Genomic DNA, 19,847 nt, shown 5'->3' with positions numbered 1-19,847 from the left:
CTGGTATACTTTTAAGGGTTGTTTGAGTTTTTCATCCAAGGATTTTTTTCGATGACTCTGTGCTCTACTTTGTTCCTGAAAGATTGAGTACTCAAAAGTTCTGTGACTTGGTTTAATCAGGTCAATTTCTGTTGTGGGGATATGGGGGGAAGGGGCTTTCAGGACTATCCTGCAGGGAGGAACAAATAGACCCTAGAACAGTGATTCTCAGCCAGGGTGCCACAAGGTCCTTTGAACAGTTCTGCAGGAAGTGTGAGGAGATGAGCCAGAGGCTCAGGCCATCCCTGCCTAGCTGCTCCTCTGCCTTACTATCTGCCTCCTCTGTAAGGAGGTAAGCTCTGTAATAAATAAATTTGTTTTTGAAATCAGATGTCACTCAGTTTACAAAGTTGAGGAACGGCACCTCAAGTCTGAGGGGTACCTTGAGGTTGAGAATCGCTGCCCTAGAGAATCAATCAGTGCAGCTCCATTTTCAGAGCAACTGGACTTTGAGAAACAACCTAATCTCCTGGACTGGTAGGCAACTTTCAGACTTTCTTTCATATCTATAGTGAATTTCTTGATTTTTTTTTTTTTTTTTTTTTTTTTTTTACTCCCTTGTATACAGATATGAACGGGAAGACATTGAGCTAAAGCATAACTCCACCTTAAAACAGTTAATGAGGGAGTTTAATACTCAGCTGGCTCAAAAGGAGAAAGAACTGGAAACAGCTGTACAAGAAACTATCAGTAAGTGAAATTTTTTCATATAGTCATAATTATATAGCTTTACGCTATTTATAATCCCATTTATAAACAGGTGGCAAAAACTTAAGGTCTTCATAAGGGAATTGCATTAGGTATGGAGGAACTGAGTGTGACTGTGTGAAATTAGCTCTTCCCTAAAGAGAAGAGAAAGAGAATTGCTGCTGTATTGAGAAGAACCAATCTTGCCTAGGGAAGGACAAAAAACCCTACAGCGTGACATACTTATGTCCAAAAGGCCAACAGTTATCCCAAGAGCACCAAAAGAGCTCTAAATTTAGAGTCAGGCTTTTTGATCCCACTGCTTCGGCTTGGAGGAGAGCACCTGTTATGTCCACTTGGCCAGCCTAAAATCTGCCTTCAGATTTCCAGTAGAAAAATAGACCATATCTTTGAAAGAGCCTCCCAAATACTCTGCAGTAACTTGCTACAATATGAAAAGAAACTCCTCTTTGACTGTACACCTTTGGTCACCTATTGTTTCTTGGCTTTTTGAAGGCTCAGGACAAGTGTAGTGGCTTATTAATCTGGCAAGGGAAATACCATGTAGCTGTGTCCAAGAAGGCAGTTTTCCTGAACCACATTGCAGGGAACTGCTCTTCTGGTGTGGTTCAGTGCCTGCTGAGGTTAAGCAGCTTTAAGACCAGTTTATGGTAATGGGAGTCTCCTCCCTTGCTTGCTCTGAGGGCCTTATGGCTAAGGGCAGGCAAAATTCAGGGGCATCTGAACCCCAAGACTCTGGGTTTGGGCCTGCAAGTAGGATGCCTGCCAAAGGTTTTGGAAACATCTGAAGCCCAGTTGTGGGTGGAGGATGTTTGCTGGTAGTTGGGCCACTTATGGTTCTGGACTCTTGGATTTGGAATTAGTTTGGCTAATTTGGCATTGGATACAAATTAAAAAAAAATTTACCCCATGCTGAAGCCAATCCAAACACTAATCAATTACAGCCTATACTTAACAGAGATCAGACCTTGAGAGAAATATTAGCAGCCCCTCCGCTCCTGGCTGTGGAAGAACACCCTAAGTTTCCCAGTTTATCAGAAGCAAGTTCCCTACTGCTTAACAGACATCAAATGGACATGCATATCAGTAAGAATACATTTTTTCTCAGAACAGCCACTGTCTTTCTGATCTCACTGTCCTCATGCTTCAGGGAAATCTACCAAGCATTCTTTTAAAAGGCAAGTAAAAGGGAACAAAAATTCATGAGCTGGCTGGACATGAGGATCCAAGGACTGAACATAAATACTGACATAACGCATGATCTGATTTCTGAAATTCTTCCTACACACTACAAGTCATAATGACTCTCTTTCCTTTTAGATTCGTCTTCAGTAATCAACTTTTTTTCTGCTGTTTGTCTGCTACCTGTAGGAGTTTCTCTTCTCTCCAATGCTGCAGCTCTATTCATTGTTTTTAACAACTAGTGTGCTTCCTTCCCTCCCTAGACCAGATGAGGAATGTATTGTATTTGAGAGTTTGTATAACTTTATCTCAACTGTGCAGTTGGTCCAATAAAAGATATAGTCTTACCTTGGTCCTGGGGAAGCTCTTTGAGAAAATTATCCAGGAGCACATTTGCGAGGGACCAGCAGGGGGAGTGTATGCTTAGGGGCAACCAACATGGGTTCATCAGAGCCAGGTCCTGTCAGACCCACCTGGTGGCCTTCTGTGATCAAGTCACTAAATCCCTTAGATGCAGGCGTTGTGGTTGACGTAGTCTTTCTGGACTTTAGAAAAGCCTTCAACACTGTCTCTCACCCCATTCTCATTAAAAAATTACACAACTGTGGTGTCGATCCCTACACGGTCAGATGAGTTGCCAGTTGGCTGAATGGCCACACCCAGAGAGTCGTGGTGGATGGGTCTTTTTCGACCTGGAAGGATGTGGTCAGTGGGGTTCCCCAGGGCTTGGTCCTCGGGCCTACGCTGTTCAATATCTTCATCAGTGATTTGGACGAGGGGATGAATGGCACCTTATTCAAATTTGCGGATGACACTAAGGTGTGAGGGGAGGTGGGCATGCTAGAGGGGAGGGAGAAGCTGCAGTCAGATCTGGACAGGTTAGAGATGGGCAGATGAGAATAAAACTATTTATCTGTTGTTTCACCACTGACAAGTGCAAGGTATTGCACCTGGGGAGGAAGAACCAGCAGCATACCTACAGGCTGGGGAACTCCCCTCTTGCCAGCACAGGCAGAAAAGGATTTTGGAGTCATTATTGATGCCCAGATGAACATGGGCCACCAATGTGGAGATGCAGTCAGGAAGGCCAACCACACCTTGTCATGCATCTACAGATGCATCACGAGCAGGTCCAAGGAAGTGATATTCCTTTAAATCCTTTAAATCATGTTTGTTATATGATGTTATTTTTTATTTCTATCTTCTCATTTATATGGCACTTGTCATTTTATTTTTTTAACAGGTAAAGCCCAAGAGGTGGAAGCTGAGTTGATGGAATCCCATCATACAGAGACAACACAGTTGCATAAAAAAATTGCAGAAAAAGATGATGATTTAAAAAGAACGGTTAAAAAGTATGAAGAAATCCTTGAGGTAACCACTTCTGGAAAGTGATCTGATTCAGTCTATTTAAATAAAGTATTTTTGTTTAAAGGAGTCTTTGGGGGGGGGGGGGAAATTTCTGGCAAAATCTTATGTTTATAAGAGGTTTTTGAAAATACAGTAGTTTGTAGTTGCACTAGTTATGTATTGATTTATAACATTGCTTGTTTACATCTAAGCAATCTTTGTAATTTAAAATGTTCCTGCATCTTACTGCTGCATAAGACCACATAAATGGCGCTCTGATCCTGCATTTGGCTATATGGGATGGATCTGTGCATCCGACTAAGCACTTTTTAATGTCATTAGAATGCTACATGTGTATATAACCCTGCCCACACAGGCCTGGATGGAAAAACAGGTTTCAAACTGCAATGCAGAAAAGAAGCAACATGAATGATTAAGTTTCATTACATCTTTAAAAGGTTTCAAGTGCAGTGATCAAAGGTGCTGTTAGCTGTACAACAACAGATAAATAGTTTTATTTTCTCAATATTCTTGCCATGAATAATCTGAAGAACTGCATGCCAAACAGACTGAAGACTTTTCTGTTTTTAAAACTGAGTGTAGTAAAGGTAGAATATAGCCCTCTTCCCTACTTTTTAACAGCAGCTTGAGTGGAGATGTCAGATGTGTAAAATAAGGTACAATTTGGCAGCCATTTCCTTCCCTACATTTTACTTCTTGATTAATAACAAAGCAAAGTCCTTTTGTGATCATTCTAACCTGACTTTCTGGATTATTTCTGATTTTTGTTTTTTTTCTCTCCCTCCATATAGTCTGAGCATGTAGGGGTTTGTTTGTTTTTTTGCCAGTTGGGCACTTAGGCCTTATTCAGACCTTGAAAGACAGTGTCACAGGTTACACTAAGCATGTGTTAAATGTACTTAAAACACGAGCATCCACATGTTCAAGCAGTAAAATGCATAAGTGCTCTTATACTGCGGCAAAATTAGGACCTTTCATGCAAGGAATATCTCCAGATTTGCATTAAGTATCATTTAGCTGTTGCTGGACTACTCCACAAAGATGATACAAGCAATTAGCAGTCCCAACCCAGCTGTGATGTCAGCCAGGGACCCCTCTGCTACACCACGCCTCTGGCCAGGATGAGAGCTTCACATCAGAAAAAAGGGTTCTGGATTTTTCACTTGTTAGGTTCCTCCTGGATCAAGTTGAAAGCTGGGTGCTTGCAGCCCCATAGGGTCCCAGCACTGGCTCTGTACTGGAGCCTTAGTGTTGGGGCTGGGATGAACAGTCAACTCTCTGTGTATGTTAGAGATCATAGTAAACATTACTATGCATCTGCTCAGAACATGCAACTTTTACTACCTCACAGATTTAACACTTTCATGTGAACTATACATTTCAAATCAAAGGGCTTATAAAAATAGTTTTCAGTATTCTTTAACTGCTGTGTATGTTATAAAAAATTTAAATGCATTATTTGCTGCTTATGATCCATTTGCCATAAAGTATGCTTCTGCTTATCTGCTGATAATTGCATTTCAAAGACAAGAACAGGATTATATCAGTAAAGACAACTATCTTAACATCTCAGCATTATATGATACCGTCAAAGTCCCACTAATTAGAGATCTTCCAAGTTAATGCAACCTATCATTTATGTGGCCTGTGATTGTCTCTATTCAAACTAAAATATACCATTAGAGGAAAATTAAATGTTGCACCTAGGTTAGCTTAATTTGGGGTTGTGTGAGAGCTGGAAATGAGAGCTCTCATTTTAAGTGTGTAACCTTGCATATTGTCTTCCTTATGCATACGGTGCAGGCTTTGTGGCCAAGATTTGGGAAATTGCAACTTTATTGATGTTTGAATCGATCCTTGCAATGAAATCAGAATAGAATTTGGTTGATATGTTGTCAGAGTATACCAGATGCTTTTAAGAGCAATAAGTTTTTGGGTTGCATAGAGTGTAGAGTGTATAGCATGCTGACTTGTAAGTATTGTATAATAACCTAAAACTTTAAATTATAGTCTGTAGTAATGATCTTATATTAAGGATTTTTCAGGCCAGGGTCACGTTTTGGTTGAAGTATAATAACCGTCTTGAATTATGGCTTCTATAGCCACCTCCTGTGACTGAGAATGACGTACTTGCAAATTTATTAGATTTACTAGATTTTATCAGAGATGGTGTGTGAGTGAAAATGGATCAAAAAATCATTAATGCCAGTAACAGAAAAACACAAAGAAGCAGATTGATCAAATGAGTTTTAATTTAGTTTAGTGCTTAAGTAGTCCATACAAATGTTATAGTACATGCATTTTTATGAAATGGTCATGATGCTTAGAACTTCTGTAGAAGAGCAAAGCAATAAAATAATCTAATCTTGGGGGAGCAGAGACATATCAGAATAAGCAGAATTTGGTCTAGATTTTTTTAAAAACTTGCTATGCCAAAACAGAGCTTTAGGAAAAGCTTACAGAATATTAAAATAGTTAATGCAAACAAATGATGAATCCCCAGGCATTGATAGTAATGAATGAAATGCCTGTTCAGTGCAGACAGTTAGGCTGAATCAGTGGCCCCTGCAGACATTACACTTAAGACATACTTAACTAGTTAATTGCATCTTAAAGTGTAACCTGGCCACATGTACAGGCAGTTGGTGGTGCAGTAAAACAGGAAATAAGCCATAACATTATTACACAAAAATTATGTACTTTGTATGTAGTATTCAACATGATGTAATTTATAAAGTGTAGCAGGGTGGACTGCATCGGGGTCTCCAACTGACCATGGTCCCCACCAGTCAACAATCATCTGGTTTTGGGGACTTGCCAGGGCCAGTTTGAACCATTGTGCTGTCCTGATCCAGCTGAGAATCAGCCAAATGTCAGTGGGTTCTGGGGATCTCAGTAGGGTTCAAACCTGAATTTCAACTTGCTGGGGGGCCCAGAATCATAATCCCAGGTTCCCCCTGCAGGTGGGGCACAACTGGGATCGGATGCCCCATCCCAGAATTGGGCATCTCATCATGTCATTTGTGTACTGTTTACCTGCCAAAATACTGAACAACAAGGCTGTGTGAAATTTCACTGAGTTTAATGAAACTGCAGCCCCATGGAGCTCAGCTTCGTGGTGGGAGGAGCAGCACAGCCTTGGCTCTCCCTGATCCTGCCACCGGGCTGTGCTCCATGGAGCTCCACAGCCCTGTGGAGTGCAGCCTGGTGGTGGGAGGCGGACAGAGCCAGGGCTGTGCTCCACCACCAGGCTGAGCTCCATAGGGCTGCAGAGCCGCTTGGAGTGCATCCCTGGCTCTCCCCTGTCTCCTGCCACTGGGCTGGATGACAAGAGGCTACCGCTGGTGCCTGGGGCCAGTGGCAGCATTAATCTTCCCTGGCGCTGGGTGCCAGCTGCACCCAACACTGGTCCCATGCAGCAGCAGCAGTCTCCTGTCATCTGGCACAGCCCTCCAGGGGGTGCAGGCCCCTGGATCTGTGCTGGTGGACAGGAGGCTGCTGGCAAGTGTCACAAGTTTTTTTGCTTTTTGAAGTTTTGAGATGTAGAGTCTGAGAAACCCCTGCACCTATCTCCTTGAAACTCAGCAGGCTTCATGCTCTCAAAAGGGGCTACCATCCCTGCAATTTGTCATCCAAATCAGGCAAGAAATGACATGGGTATTGTCATGATTCCCCATTATAGCCTATGGGCAATGCATCGGAATGCGTTGAAACAGCGAAACAGTTTTGACAAAATGAAACGGGACAGTGCTTTGAAATGAAACATTGTCCCTTCAAAAAGGATGTCGAAACGAAACAGTGGTGTTTCATACAGCCCTACTAAACAACACTTGAATGCTATTTTTAAAGCCAGTTAAAAATTCATAGTAAGAACTAAATCTTGCATGGTCTCTGGCTTTCCCAGACTGATAAATGAAGCTTTGCTAATATTATCTGATAAGCCCTCTTGAATATTCATTCTTCCTTCCACGTTCATATTTTCATGGTCAGATAGCATAAGTAGTCCTACACTTTTAGTGCATGCTTCATATTTAGACTTGAATAATATCAACTTTCTTTGAAGTACCACTATATTTTGTCAGATGTTTCTTGTCTAGTATAGTTAAAGTTTTATGGATATAGAAATGTAACTGTCCATCAAATAAATTAGTATTTTTTTTTAATTCTGAAGACTCGAGAAGAAGAAATGACAGCAAAAGTAAATGATTTGCAAACACAACTGGAAGAATTGCAGATGGAGTACAAACAAAGATTGGCAGATGAAGAGCATCGGAACAATGAAGAAGTGAGTTGATGCAATTTTTGTTTAATTGACATGGGGTTTAGTTATAAGCCATGCCCTGGTTTTTGGGTGCAGTTCTGAGTTCTTTGAAAGAACAGTGCTGTTTTGTTGTAGGATCTGCAAGATTTACTTAGATCCTTTTTTAATAGCTTGTCAACTAATTATTTTTCTTTCTTTCTTTCTTTTTTTCATAAATGTTGACTTCCTTCTGGAAACATTGCAGAGATGCAAAATAACTCAGTTTGGAATTCCAGTAGTTAAGGAGTGTTAAAATATCTTTGTATCTTGCACAGAAAGGGATGCATATTATCCAAAGAAGGGTGTCTACATGCAGTAGTAGACCCATGAATACATTTTGGTGCTGTTAAAAATACTAAAATAAGTAGTACACTTAATAGGAAAACATAGGAAAGCCATAGATAGGGCAATTTTCATTTTTCATCTTGCAAAACTGTTTTTATATTCCCTATGAACTAATGGAAGGCGTTACAAGTATTTGACATTTCAGATATCAGGCTTTCTGAACTTGACTGGATGATACTAAATACTATGAGATGTTAAAGATGTGTTTTGAATTTAAGAAATGCAGAAAGAAGGTCTTGACTTGGACAGCCCTAAATTAGGCCTCAACATAAAGTGCTGTATTACTTTTCCCATATGCTCTTCAGAGCTCCCCAAAACAGAGGCGTGCAACAAAAGAATTCAAAGAGAGCTACTCTTTTCTCTAGCTTGTGTAAACCAGTGGTTTAGGGTATGGACATGTAAGTAATTTACTGCGGATTAAACTTGTGCTGGGGCTTTACTGTACCTCTTCTGCTCCGTGGTAACTGTCTATCTGCAAACATTCTGTCATAATAAGCTATTACAACGTACCATTTTTCCCTGGAGAACTAAGTTTCCATGTTTTAGCTCCCACTTACCACAGGGTAAGAGCATATGTATGGGCAGTGGCCGTTTATAGGTACTTGCTTTCTCCTGGAAGAATTGCTGTTCTTCCAGGAGAAACCATAAGTGTAGCAATGTTTAGATTTTTCTCCCAGAACAAAAGTGGCTGGTCTAATAGAAGAATAACCCAGGAACAGCCAGGGTTAAATTGCTCCCAGGAGAGTTTCTCCTGAGAGGGTGAATGTCTGTACATGTTCTCTTCTGCGAGAAGATGCACCATAGTCCTCCAGCATCTCGGGGTGCTTTGCTCCTGCTTGCGTCTCCACCTGCAGAAGACAGTGTGTTGCTCGCAGAACATGCTCCCTTCACAATTCCGCATTGTGCTGCAGGTGGACAGAGGCTGACTCTTAACAGTCTGGGTTAGCCAGTCGGACTTGTCCTATGTCCTGCTGTCATTTTTGTCTCAGCAGATTGAGGGAGGCTGCAGAGCATGGTGAAATGTTTGCACAGGGGTGCCCTTACTGTGCTGCCTCAGTGCTGCAAACTTTCTGCTTTTCGGGCAGAGCATTCAAATGTCTATGCAGGCGTGTCTCAAGTTTTTTCTACCATGAGAATAAATCTGGGAAAATTCTGTGGGGTGACTTGGATGTGTGTATGCAGCCAGTAACTGCAAAACAACCGATGACATACAGTTCTACCTCCTTTTTTATCCCACAGTAAATTGTTCATGTGCTTTTAAGGTTAGGTGAACTTTCTACAAATAGAAATGGTGATTAAATCTTGCTCAGTGGGTGGTGGTTGTGTTTACTGGGAGAACATAAGGATTATATCAAATCTGTGTGCCCTCAGTTGTTTTTAACATGTGTCTTAACACTCCATGGAAGTGTAGTGATAGGAAAGAGATGTAAAGTATTTGCGTGTTGCAAATGATCTGCCTCAAAGCAATAAGAAATTCACTTAGTGTTGCCAGCTCTCATGATTTTTGGCATTGTTCTTAAAATTCATGCTTCGGGAATGTGAAAAATTGAGCTCTTTCTTTTATGTATATTATTATATTATAATACAATATACATAAAAGAAATATAATATATACATACATATATAATATGTAATATAATATAATTAATATAATGTAGTATACATGAAAGAGCTCAGTTTTTTTACGTTCCTGAAGTGTAGACTTTAAGAATAATGACAAAAATCATGAGAGTTGGCAGTACTGCTTAGAATTTAAAGAAAAGGACAACCCCGTAAACAACTAATTTTCTCTGTCTTTGGAATCTCCTCCACAGTTCCTCACTCCTTGGAGTTTCCATGGCAGATTTAGGGGAAACTCAAAGGAGTTGTTCCATCTGTGGAGGAAATATACCAATTGAGAGAACTCCAGTTGCTGGTAAATAGCTTTGTTTAAAAATAGCAATGTGTACTTTTCACCAGGAATAGGGAGGAAGGCCTGTTTTATATTATCTACTTAAATAAGATTATTGCATCTAAGTTGTAAACACTTGCAGAGTAACAGTGAGGTTTTTAAAGGAACCTGAAAAAGCCTTTCAAATTTCAGTAGGAGCCAGGCACAAAACTACATTTGGCTCCTTTAAAAATGCTAGCAGACATCTACCATGATTAAGATTTTCATCTTCCTCGTATGACTCCATAATACTCATTTCCATACATCTGCATCGGTGTATATTTGTTCAGTTTCAGAAATTATTTACTCTTTTGGGACTGAGCCTTCATTGCATGAGTTGTCTGTGCAGTTAGCTCTTGATTATCTATTCAGATTAACTTGAGGATGTTCTAAAGTCACTGACTTTTTTTTTCCATTTTAAGTGTCATTTTAAAGATACTTGTAACGCCTTCCCTTTGTTTTTTGTATAAGTGGAGCTCCACTTGACTGCAAATGTATAGGGATTAAATTGAACTAACATGCTTCACGATCTATTTATTTTTCCTTAAGACTTACGAGTTATTTGCTTGTTTTTACCATTCTTCCTCCTTTCTCTCTTTTTTATTTTTTACATAACCCTTTCTGTTTGTGGGTAGTTTTGCTTGGAACTTCCCTGTTATCTAATACAGCAGTGCACCTTTCCAATATTACAGGACTGGGTAAAAAAAAAAACTATACAAAGCCTGTGGACCTCATACACTTATACCTTTAGGTGAATGCGTACACATTCATGAAAGTTTTAGTAGACTTTGTCATCTTAAATTACCACGATGCAGTGATGCAAATTACAGTGATGCATATTTTACCAACTTAAAACTGAATCTTCGTGTGCTGTTTTTTATTTTTGTCTTTATTTTTATTTTCCAGTTTGTTCTTTTTTTGCTGCTTTTTCCCTATGGAGTTGAAAATAAAACTGATTTGTAGCCTTTGGTTTTAAAAACTATTAGTTAAAACTAATTTTACAAGGTTGACCAGTTATGAATTAGTGATTATACAGAAGATCTGTGGGTTATCTGAACTCTTTTGAAAAGCAACTGTTGAAAAGCTATTTTAACTGAATTCACTGGAACAGGTTAATGTAGTTACAGGTTGTGTCCACTTTTATGAGTACAGTCACAGCTTAGTAAAATTTAAAAGAGAACATTAAAGAGTACTAAGACTTACAAGTTGCAATAATGTAGCAAATTTAGAAGTAGAGATGTAGTAATGTATTAAGTAAAGCTTAAAAAGAGAGCACAGAGTCAGCAGGACCAACCTTTAAATTTTGCTATTTACAGGAAATAAAAACAATGTTGTTATTCATATAATGAAGGATGTCAGGTCAGGGGTCAGCAACTCCCAGCATGCATGCCGAACATGTCATGTGAGGCCATTTTGCTTGGCATGCCACCACCAGCCCCAGCTCTGGGTAGCTGCTGCCAACCACAGAGCCCAGGCTGCTTGCTCCCAGCAGGCGGCTGGAAAGCTGCAAGCAGCCTGGACTCCGTAGCTGGCAGCAGCTATCCAGAGCCATGGGCTGGGTGCTGCAAACAGCTGTGCTGGGCTCCACATCAGCTCTGTACCGGCATGTGCATGCATGCCTTGGAGCAGGCAGTGGAAGGGGCCTGAGGCAGCATAAACCTGGTTTCTCCCCTGCTGCGGGCACAGAGGTGATGGCGGGCTCCACAGCTCCGTGCTGGTGGTAACCACATGTGCACCTCGGAGTGGACAGCGGGGATAGGGCTTGGCCCTGAAGCAGTGCAGCCCTCTTGCTGTCCATTCCGAGATACGTGCTCAGTCACTGCCAGCATGCAGCTGATGCCAGAGCTGTGGAGCCTGCCTGCTGCAGCTGCCCAGAGCCCAGGCTTGCTATAAACAACTGCGCCAGGCTCCGGAGCCCTACCATCAGCTGTGCCAGCAGCGGGGGGAGAGACCAGGCTTGTGCTATCTCAGGCCTCTCCCACCGCCCACTCCAAGGTGCGCATGCGTGCGCCAGTACAGAGCTGATGCCGGAGCCCGGCGCAGCTGTTTGCAGCCTGTTTGCTGCAGCAGCCCAGAACCCAGGCTGGCTACAAGCTGCTTCTCCGGGCTCTGGAGCCAAGTCATCAGCTCTGTGCCAGCAGCAGGGGAGAAGCTGGGGTTGTGCTGCCTCAGCTCCCACCCCACCCTCTCGATCTGCTCTGAGGCATGTGTGCGGCTGTTTGCAGACTCCTGGCTGCAGCCAGCGCCAGCTCTGGGTAGCTGGTGCCAATTACAGAGCCTGGGCTGTTTGCATATAGCTTGCAGCTGAGCTGGCCTGATTCCCACCTGCTCCAAGCCCAGTACTGGCCCAGCCCACCTAGTGGGATGAGGCTGGCGCTGCCCCTTGCCAGGAGTGCTGCGCCTTTGCAGGCTTAGCTGTGTGGAGTGGGTGGGTGGTTGGGCTGATGGGCAGGCTCTGGGCTGGGGCCCCAGCTGGCCGCGCTGCAGCCCAGGAGCTGGCTCCCCAGGGAAGCGCAGGGGCTCTGGCAGGCCCAGGACATTGTTGGGTCAGACTTTGTCTGGTGGCTCAGCAGCCTAGCTGTGTGCACCCATGCACCTGGTTCTGTATGTTTGTCTGCCTCTAGTTCTGTGTATCTGTGTGTGTACGCATGTCTGGTTCTGGATGTGTGTGAGAGTGTCTGTTCTAGTTCTCTGTGTTTGTGTGCGTGTGTGTGTGCCTGGTTCTCCCTCTGCTCTCCTTTCTCTCTCTCTCCCCTCTTTTTTCTTTTCTTTCCCTTTCCCTTTCCCTTTCTCTCTCTCTCTCTCTCTCTCTCTCCTCTTTTATTTCTTTTTTTTCTCTCTGTCTCACTGCAACATGCTTAACAGAGTGCACAACAACAAAGGCAACATTTATGATTATTAAATATACTAATATGCAGTGTATTCTGCCTTGTACCCCCTCCCTCCCCTTTTGTTTTTCTGGCATGCTGGCACTCTGGGACCTTCCAAGGTAGACGTTGTGGTTTTTTCAGCACTCCAGCCAAAAAACGTTGCCTACTGCTGTGCTAGGTAGAGATAAATCTAAGATTAAGCTTGTAAATGACATCAATTTTTTAGTTAAGTATAAATTTAATACCTGATAAAATTGGGGGATTTTTTTTGTTCCATGGCCTGGCAGATGTTACACTTCATCAAATATCAATATTTCAAGCTTAAGACTGTGATATTAGCAAAACTTAGAATTGATAGTTTCAGTGGGTGAAAGAGGGGAGAAGGTGTGTGATGAAATGAGCTCTACTGAAGTAGAGCTCCTGTTCAAAAGTTTAGGAGCCTCGCAGGGGAATGCACTGTCTACCTGAAGATTTTAAAAGGATGAGGCCCACAGTAGAGGGCAGCAGTTTCCCTCTTTGACACAACATTTTTGCACTGCCCTGTAAGGTTAATGTATTTCAGCATAAGGTTTCCAATGCTGCCCTGTTTTCAGCTTCTGGGACCAATTGCACTTTTCAAAATAAGTCTACTTAAATTAATAAAACCTTATCCAAAGTTTTTAAGTTCCGTGGCATTATTTTTTAAAAGTTTGGACAAAGAGGTTCTGTAATGACCAATTGAATATTGTTATCTTCAAAATCCACACTGTTGGTTAATAAAATTATTGCCATGCTGAGGGGAAATATTCATGTTTCCGACATGTCTCCATTGACATATGGGACCTAATTTAATTTGCATAGTTCAGGATCTGTGCAATCAAGTGTGTGTGTATATATAAAGAAATGAATGATGTTCCCAGTAAACAGCAGCAGTTAAATTTTTTGGTGTGTCCTGTGTGCGCTTAATTACTGTTATTAAGACAGTTGTAGTTTTTTTGTAGAGGTTGAGCATAATAGCCTCTTCACTGTACTTTAAAATTGAGTTAAATATTTGCCAAAGCCATATGATAGCTTACTTGAATCCTTGCACATTGTGCTCTTTCTTATGTGTTGTGCACACATTAACTATGTTAAAAGGAATAATTTATGCGATCTTTGTCCTTATTTTCATCTACTGCAAAAACACTATATCCCTTGTAGATAGCTGATATCTTCCACTACTCTCTTGAAATGCCTTTGTATTCCTGTCCTTTGCATGACCACTAATTCCTCACATTTCCTGTCAGGAAATCTCCTTCTAAATATTTGTATGCCTTACCTTATTTCCTGTCTCTGTAAATATGCAGATACCAAGCATTTCATATGTCCTTTTTTCCTCCCCTCCTAGGTAACAGTAATAGAGCTTCAGGTAAGACTTGAATTTTACTGGGTTTATTTGGACTGTGCCAGTGGCTTATGATTAGAAGTATTTATAAGATTATATTTAAAGAGACAATTTACCAAAAAATACTTGAAATGTAAAGAAGGATGGTGAATACACAACTGTTCATCAGTTAATTCTGTATGTGATCTCCCTTTCAGGCGCAACTAGCACAGAAGACAACTCTAGTCAATGATTCAAAGTTGAAAGAGCAGGAGTTCAAAGAACAAGTAAGATCTTTTAAATAGAAAGATACAGAAGAATCAAGAAGCAATAATTAAGTTTCCATTGTAGGCTTTGCCTGTGTTAAAGGAATTTTGGTCTGCTTAAAATGATTAGAACCTCTTACACCCCTACAAGTCCTACAGATTGAATTTTATTAGTAGGCGTTTAGGATTGTGAATCCAAAAAGATGACAAAGTCGATAGGGAAATACAAATTGAACAACATTAGAAGGATGGGGGTGGGGAGGGGAACACGACTAGGTTACAGAGACTACAATGTTAGCCAACTAACCCCGGGGGAGGTGGGGTGGGGAAAAGGGATGGAAGGGGTTCACGATGCTGAGAGAGAAGATAAATACTATCAACTCCCATTTGAGTTACACTTACTTTCAGCACATCTAAACATGTTTTCAATAAATCCACTGTTCTCCCTAAAAGTTTACAGGTAAACAGTATGATACCCAGTTGGAAAAACTTGTTTGAAATGAAATGTTAAGGATAAGTCATTTAATGAATTCATAGTTTTATTTTCTCCCACAGTCAAACCAAATACTGAATTTATTCAAATATAAGAAAACCCTCCAATAATTAGATTTTTTTTAATATATAAAATATGGAAAAATGTATACATTTGTTATGATTTTTAAGGTGTAGAATCTAATTATTGGAAGTTTGCCTCAAAATTTTCCCTCTCCCACTGCTACAGCTGGGAAAATAAATCGGGGGGGGGAGAGGTGGTCCCCTTGTCCTCTGTCCCCCCTAACTTCATCTCCCTGCAGCTCCTCTTCCTGCCCCCCCAGTTTCTACGGTTAGATCCTACTCTCACATGGAAGTGAGGAGCAAATGAGAAAACACTGATTTTGAAATAAACCTGTAGTAATTTGCATATAAACAAATTACTGCGGGTACCCATAGACTTGGACGTAGTTCATTCAGGATTGATACATTTTACTTTTTTTGAAATTGCTGCAAGTTTTGGCACAGATATTCTCCATGAGCACACTTTTAAGCAGCACTTTTGTACCTGCTTATATATAGTACAAACTACATGCTGCTTCACTTGGTGCTGTTTTTGCTATTAAGCTCATTTGAAATTGATACCTGATTTCACTTAGCGCTCAGCAAGTATCTCTATAACGCTCATGGTCCCCATCTTGGGTTGTCAAATACTTTCTGTTTCGCCTAATGCTCGTTTCACTTAATACTCGTTTTTTCAGTAACCAATTAAGAATGCTAAGCAGGGGTTGCCTGTATGCATGACACTAGTTCAAAGCTAAAAGGCTCGTGATTTTACCATATAGTTCAGGAGTTTTCAACCTTTTTGAATAAGTGTACCCCTGGCAGCCCCCTTTTTAATAAGTGTACCCCTGGAGGGTGGGGGGAAGGTGTCGAGCAGCTGGACATGGAGGGGGCAGGGGTGGCGGAGTGGTGGCAGTGCAACGTCTGTGTGGCCCTGCTCTCACCCCGCACTGGCCCTGCTCCAGTGAGGCAGCGGCGCAGGGTGGTGGCTCTCCATCCCCACCTATCCCTGCATACCCCCTGGGACCTTTCAAAGTACCCCAGTTGACAACCCCAATACAATTCATTGGTGGGCCCCAGCAGTCAGCAATGTTTCAAACCATGCAGGTGCCTGATGAAGTGAGCTCTACCGAAGTAGAGCTTCCGTTCTAAAGTTTAGGAGCCTCACAGGGGAATGCACTGTCTACCTGGAGTTCTGCTCAACCAGTATGATTTGAAACTGATTTGGCTAATTTGACCTGGAACACAAAATATATTATAAAAATAAAAAATTAAAATAAATTTGTAATGTAGCATTCTTGGCCACCTTAGTGTAGGGTCAGCCTCTTATTACAGTACCTCTAGACCCAGTGCCTGTACCTTGCTGGGGAAATACTTGTCCCTTTTCTTCTTCTTTTTTTAATTGGCCACCAAGGTGGATTTAATTTAAATCATGATTTAAGTCACCAGTCAGGAAGCCTCAGTTTTCTACACTGTTTTCTACAAAAAGTGTATTCTTGTTGTTTGATATCCTCTATTCATTTAACTTCTTGAAGGGTTGCACTTTTAGAGAGTTAAGGTCTTGACTCTGTGTACGCAAACTTGCAGAGAGACAAGAAGGCTGATGAGTAGGTAATCAGGTCTGTTATCTCTCCTCTCCATATGCTGCTAACAAGGCTGTTACCTTCCGGGGGCAGAAATCCACAGTTTGAGAACTGAAAATAAGCATCACAGATACTTAATGCAATCTTTTAGACTGAGTACTACCATTGGGTAGAGTGGTTTTATTTAATTTTTACTAATCGATTGAGGAGCCTCTGGGAACCCTGTAAGATTGGGCCCCTAATATAGTCCATGGCCTGTTGTGACATTTATATAAAACTTTTCTAAAAAGGTTAGTATATAATTAGAAGTTATAATCCCTATTCCAATAATATCTTTGAGCTTTAATGTATCTTCAATTAAAACTATTTTTATATAGGTTTATTTTTTTAAAAAAGCTTATTAACAATTAAATAAAAAATACAATTAAACAAAAAAACCCTGATTTAAATTTTAAAAAAATCAGTTTTTTTATTTGTAAAAAAAAATGTTGATTTTTTTTTTTTTGTAGAGCCCCCCTTCCCCCCCCCCCCCCCCCCCCCCCAAAAAAAAAAGGTTTCCATCAACATTTTTGGCACCAGGAGAGGGTGTCAGAACTTGCTCTGGCCTTTCCACATCCTGGCCTGGTATTACAGTAACATTTCTTGTCTTATATTAGAGTAAATACAATATTGTTTAACAGCTAATCTAAAAAGTGCATGTTTTACACACTTTACTTGCCTTAAGAGCTTAGTACCAGACACAATGGTTAGCATTTCTTTACAGACAGTAAGTGTATCCTGCTTACATATAAGGAAGGAATATTTTCCATAGGTCAAGTTGGCAAGGACTGTGGGAGTTTTGGCCTTTGTCCACAGTGTGTAGCACAGTCCACTGCATTAGCAGTGCCCTTGCCTCCCTTGCTCTTCTCTGTGACATGTTGTAGGGTTTTCCTGGCACTTGTAGTTTTGTGCCTTGTAGTTATACAAGAGGGATGAAGTGGCAGTTTCAGGGAATCCTTCAGTAAATGACTGCCTGTGAATGCAGGTGATGGAACTCCATGATTCAGGATCCCCATTCCAGTCCTTTGTTCTTATGCAAAGTTAAAATGTGTTTGTGTTAGTAATAAAACCCATTCTGTTAAACTTTTAAGCTTAAATTTGTTGTTTATAAGCGCTGCTTATTTTTTGACTGTTGACTGTTTAGATTCATATACTGGAAGATCGATTGAAAAACTATGAGAAGAATGTGTATGTCACAACAGTTGGAACACCTTACAGAGGTAAAGAGAAGTTGTTTCAGATTTAAGAAAGGAAAATAGTTCTCTTAAAAAAAAAAAAAATCAGATTAGATTGCTTGAAAGTTTTTAGGCCTGTTATCCAATAGAACATGCAGGATTGTGCGAGTTTTACCATTGAATGTTGTCCATATTTTGTCACATTTAGTACAACAGAGCTGTCAAGTAGGGCTGTGCGAAGCTTTGGTCATTGATTCGATTCAGAGGAGATTCAGCCTGATTTGGCAGCTAATTCTCCGAATCCAGATTGAATCAGCAAATCCATTAATCTCTCTGAACTGAATCGGAACCTTCTAATGAGATTCAGAGAGATTTGATGATTCAGCCATAGACACAGCTGTATATGTTTTTTGTTTTGTTTTTTTACATATCTTAAGGGACCAGGCATGGCTCGCGAGTGCTTAAAAGGAGGTGTGGATGGAGCATCCCATGGGAACACAGAGGGGAGGTCCCCCGCACCTTCGGTGGCAGACCCGGAAATGGACCAGAAGTATTTCTGGTTCACTTCTGGGCCCAACGCTGAGCATGCTGGCCCCCCCCCCCCCACCGCCGGCTGGTGCCTCCTGGGTCTGGGGTTCCCAGGGTCCCCCCCCGCCCCGATTTACTGAGCCAGCAGGTGCCATGGGAGGGCCCCTGCACTCTCAGTGGCGGACCCAGAAGTTCTGGGTCTGCTGCAGAGCACACAGGGAACCCCACCACCAAGCGCTCCTGTGGGATGCTCCATCCACCCCATCATCATGAGCCATGCCTGGTACCTTGAGGTACGTAGAAAAATATACAACTGAGTTTAGCTATGGCCAAATTGCCGATTCTCTGAATCAGAACAGAATCTTCAGATTCAAATTGGGCTGAATCGAATTGGGACAGTTATCCAAATCAGCAAATCGAATCATTGCCCCCCAAATCGGGCAGAATCCAAATCGAATACTGCCCGCTTCTCACACCCCTACTGTCAAGCAGTTCCAGAATGAATCAGAATTTTACAATACAAGTTTATTATTAAGTTTACAATGTTATTACGTAAGTACTTCGGGATCTTTGTGACCTTTTTGCTAGAGCTCCCAGAACTTCTGTATCCATCTGCAGTTGGAGATTGAAAACAAAAAAAATGCAGCAATCACCCAAACACAATGTGAAAAATATTGGTTGTGAAACTGTGATCTCATTATGAGGCTCTTTTATGGCAAACCTGTGTGCCCTTGTGTGGTGTGGAACAATTGGGAAACAATGGTCAGTCCCAAGAATTTTGGTTTACCTGGGACAGGTATAATATGTATTTCTCAATTTGCCACAGTATAATTCTTTTTTTTAGAAAGTGGTACACGCCTCTGTGCATGTGTTGGTTTAACTGCTTCTGAGGTGGATTAAAATGAGTTAATGCAGCAAGCAGAAAAGGCAAAACAATGGCCAATTTAAATAGCATCCTAACAGGTACTCAGATGTAGTAGCCAGATTTATAGCTATGAGTTGACTTCTGGGACCAAATCTTGACACAGCTGTTTTGCCAGAGCTGAGAGGCGCAAGATCAAAGGGAACACTAAAGCATGGACCACGGGCCAAGAAATACCAAGTCTTGAGTGAGTGGCCAGAAACTGGTCAGGGAGTCTTAGAGAGCTGGCAGGTGCACGCAGACTCAGGAGATTCAGCAAGTCAGCTATCGTCTCAAGTCAAAGGTTTGGTAAACTGGACCTGCCTTTAGTGTGCACAGAAAGGTTAAGTTCAGGAAACAAGATATATGCGTGTTGCATTAGCCTATTTTCCTAAATGTGTTGTTGCCTTTGGTAATTGACACAACTTATTTTGAAGAGGTTGCGTTAGAAGCCCTTTAATCAGTTTTTGTCAGAAGTCCCTAAAGCAAAAAGTATTTCATGTGTTAAACACCTTGGGGCCAGTTAGATTAACACAGCAGATAAACAAGGGGAGGGAGAGGGTGAGGCTGTACATAAGGATCTGGTCTAAGAGCAGTTGATTTGTATGGTTGCATCCAGCACAGCTGCAGGAAGCCAGGCCTGTTATCTAAGGGATGCACTTGAGGGACCAAGGCACAGTTTGCTTGGTATCTGAGTCGAATACAAACACAGGAAAGGTCACAGGAACAGAGGC

At 41.5% G+C, this 19,847-nt stretch overlaps 1 protein-coding gene across 6 annotated transcripts in view; it reads left to right on the top strand.

The window, feature by feature from the left end:
- Window positions 1-19,847, top strand: part of GOLGA4 (golgin A4) — a 99,535-nt gene that overhangs the window by 64,675 nt on the left and 15,013 nt on the right. For 5 of the 6 annotated variants that reach the window (XM_090050258.1, XM_090050262.1, XM_090050261.1 and 2 more), the window contains 6 exons: window positions 608-729; window positions 3,173-3,303; window positions 7,472-7,585; window positions 14,112-14,132; window positions 14,306-14,374; window positions 17,654-17,729. In XM_090050258.1, the coding sequence (XP_089906384.1) occupies window positions 608-729; window positions 3,173-3,303; window positions 7,472-7,585; window positions 14,112-14,132; window positions 14,306-14,374; window positions 17,654-17,729 (533 nt within the window). The remainder of the gene's footprint in view (window positions 1-607; window positions 730-3,172; window positions 3,304-7,471; window positions 7,586-14,111; window positions 14,133-14,305; window positions 14,375-17,653; window positions 17,730-19,847) is intronic. The other variant, XM_090050260.1, reaches the window with a different exon arrangement.

This window comes from Crocodylus siamensis, chromosome 5, assembly GCF_052110815.1.
Source record: "Crocodylus siamensis isolate JL-2025a chromosome 5, ASM5211081v1, whole genome shotgun sequence".
Taxonomy (NCBI): domain Eukaryota; kingdom Metazoa; phylum Chordata; order Crocodylia; family Crocodylidae; genus Crocodylus; species Crocodylus siamensis.
Note: the sequence above shows the minus strand (reverse complement) of the source record. Positions and strands in the feature narration are given on the sequence as shown.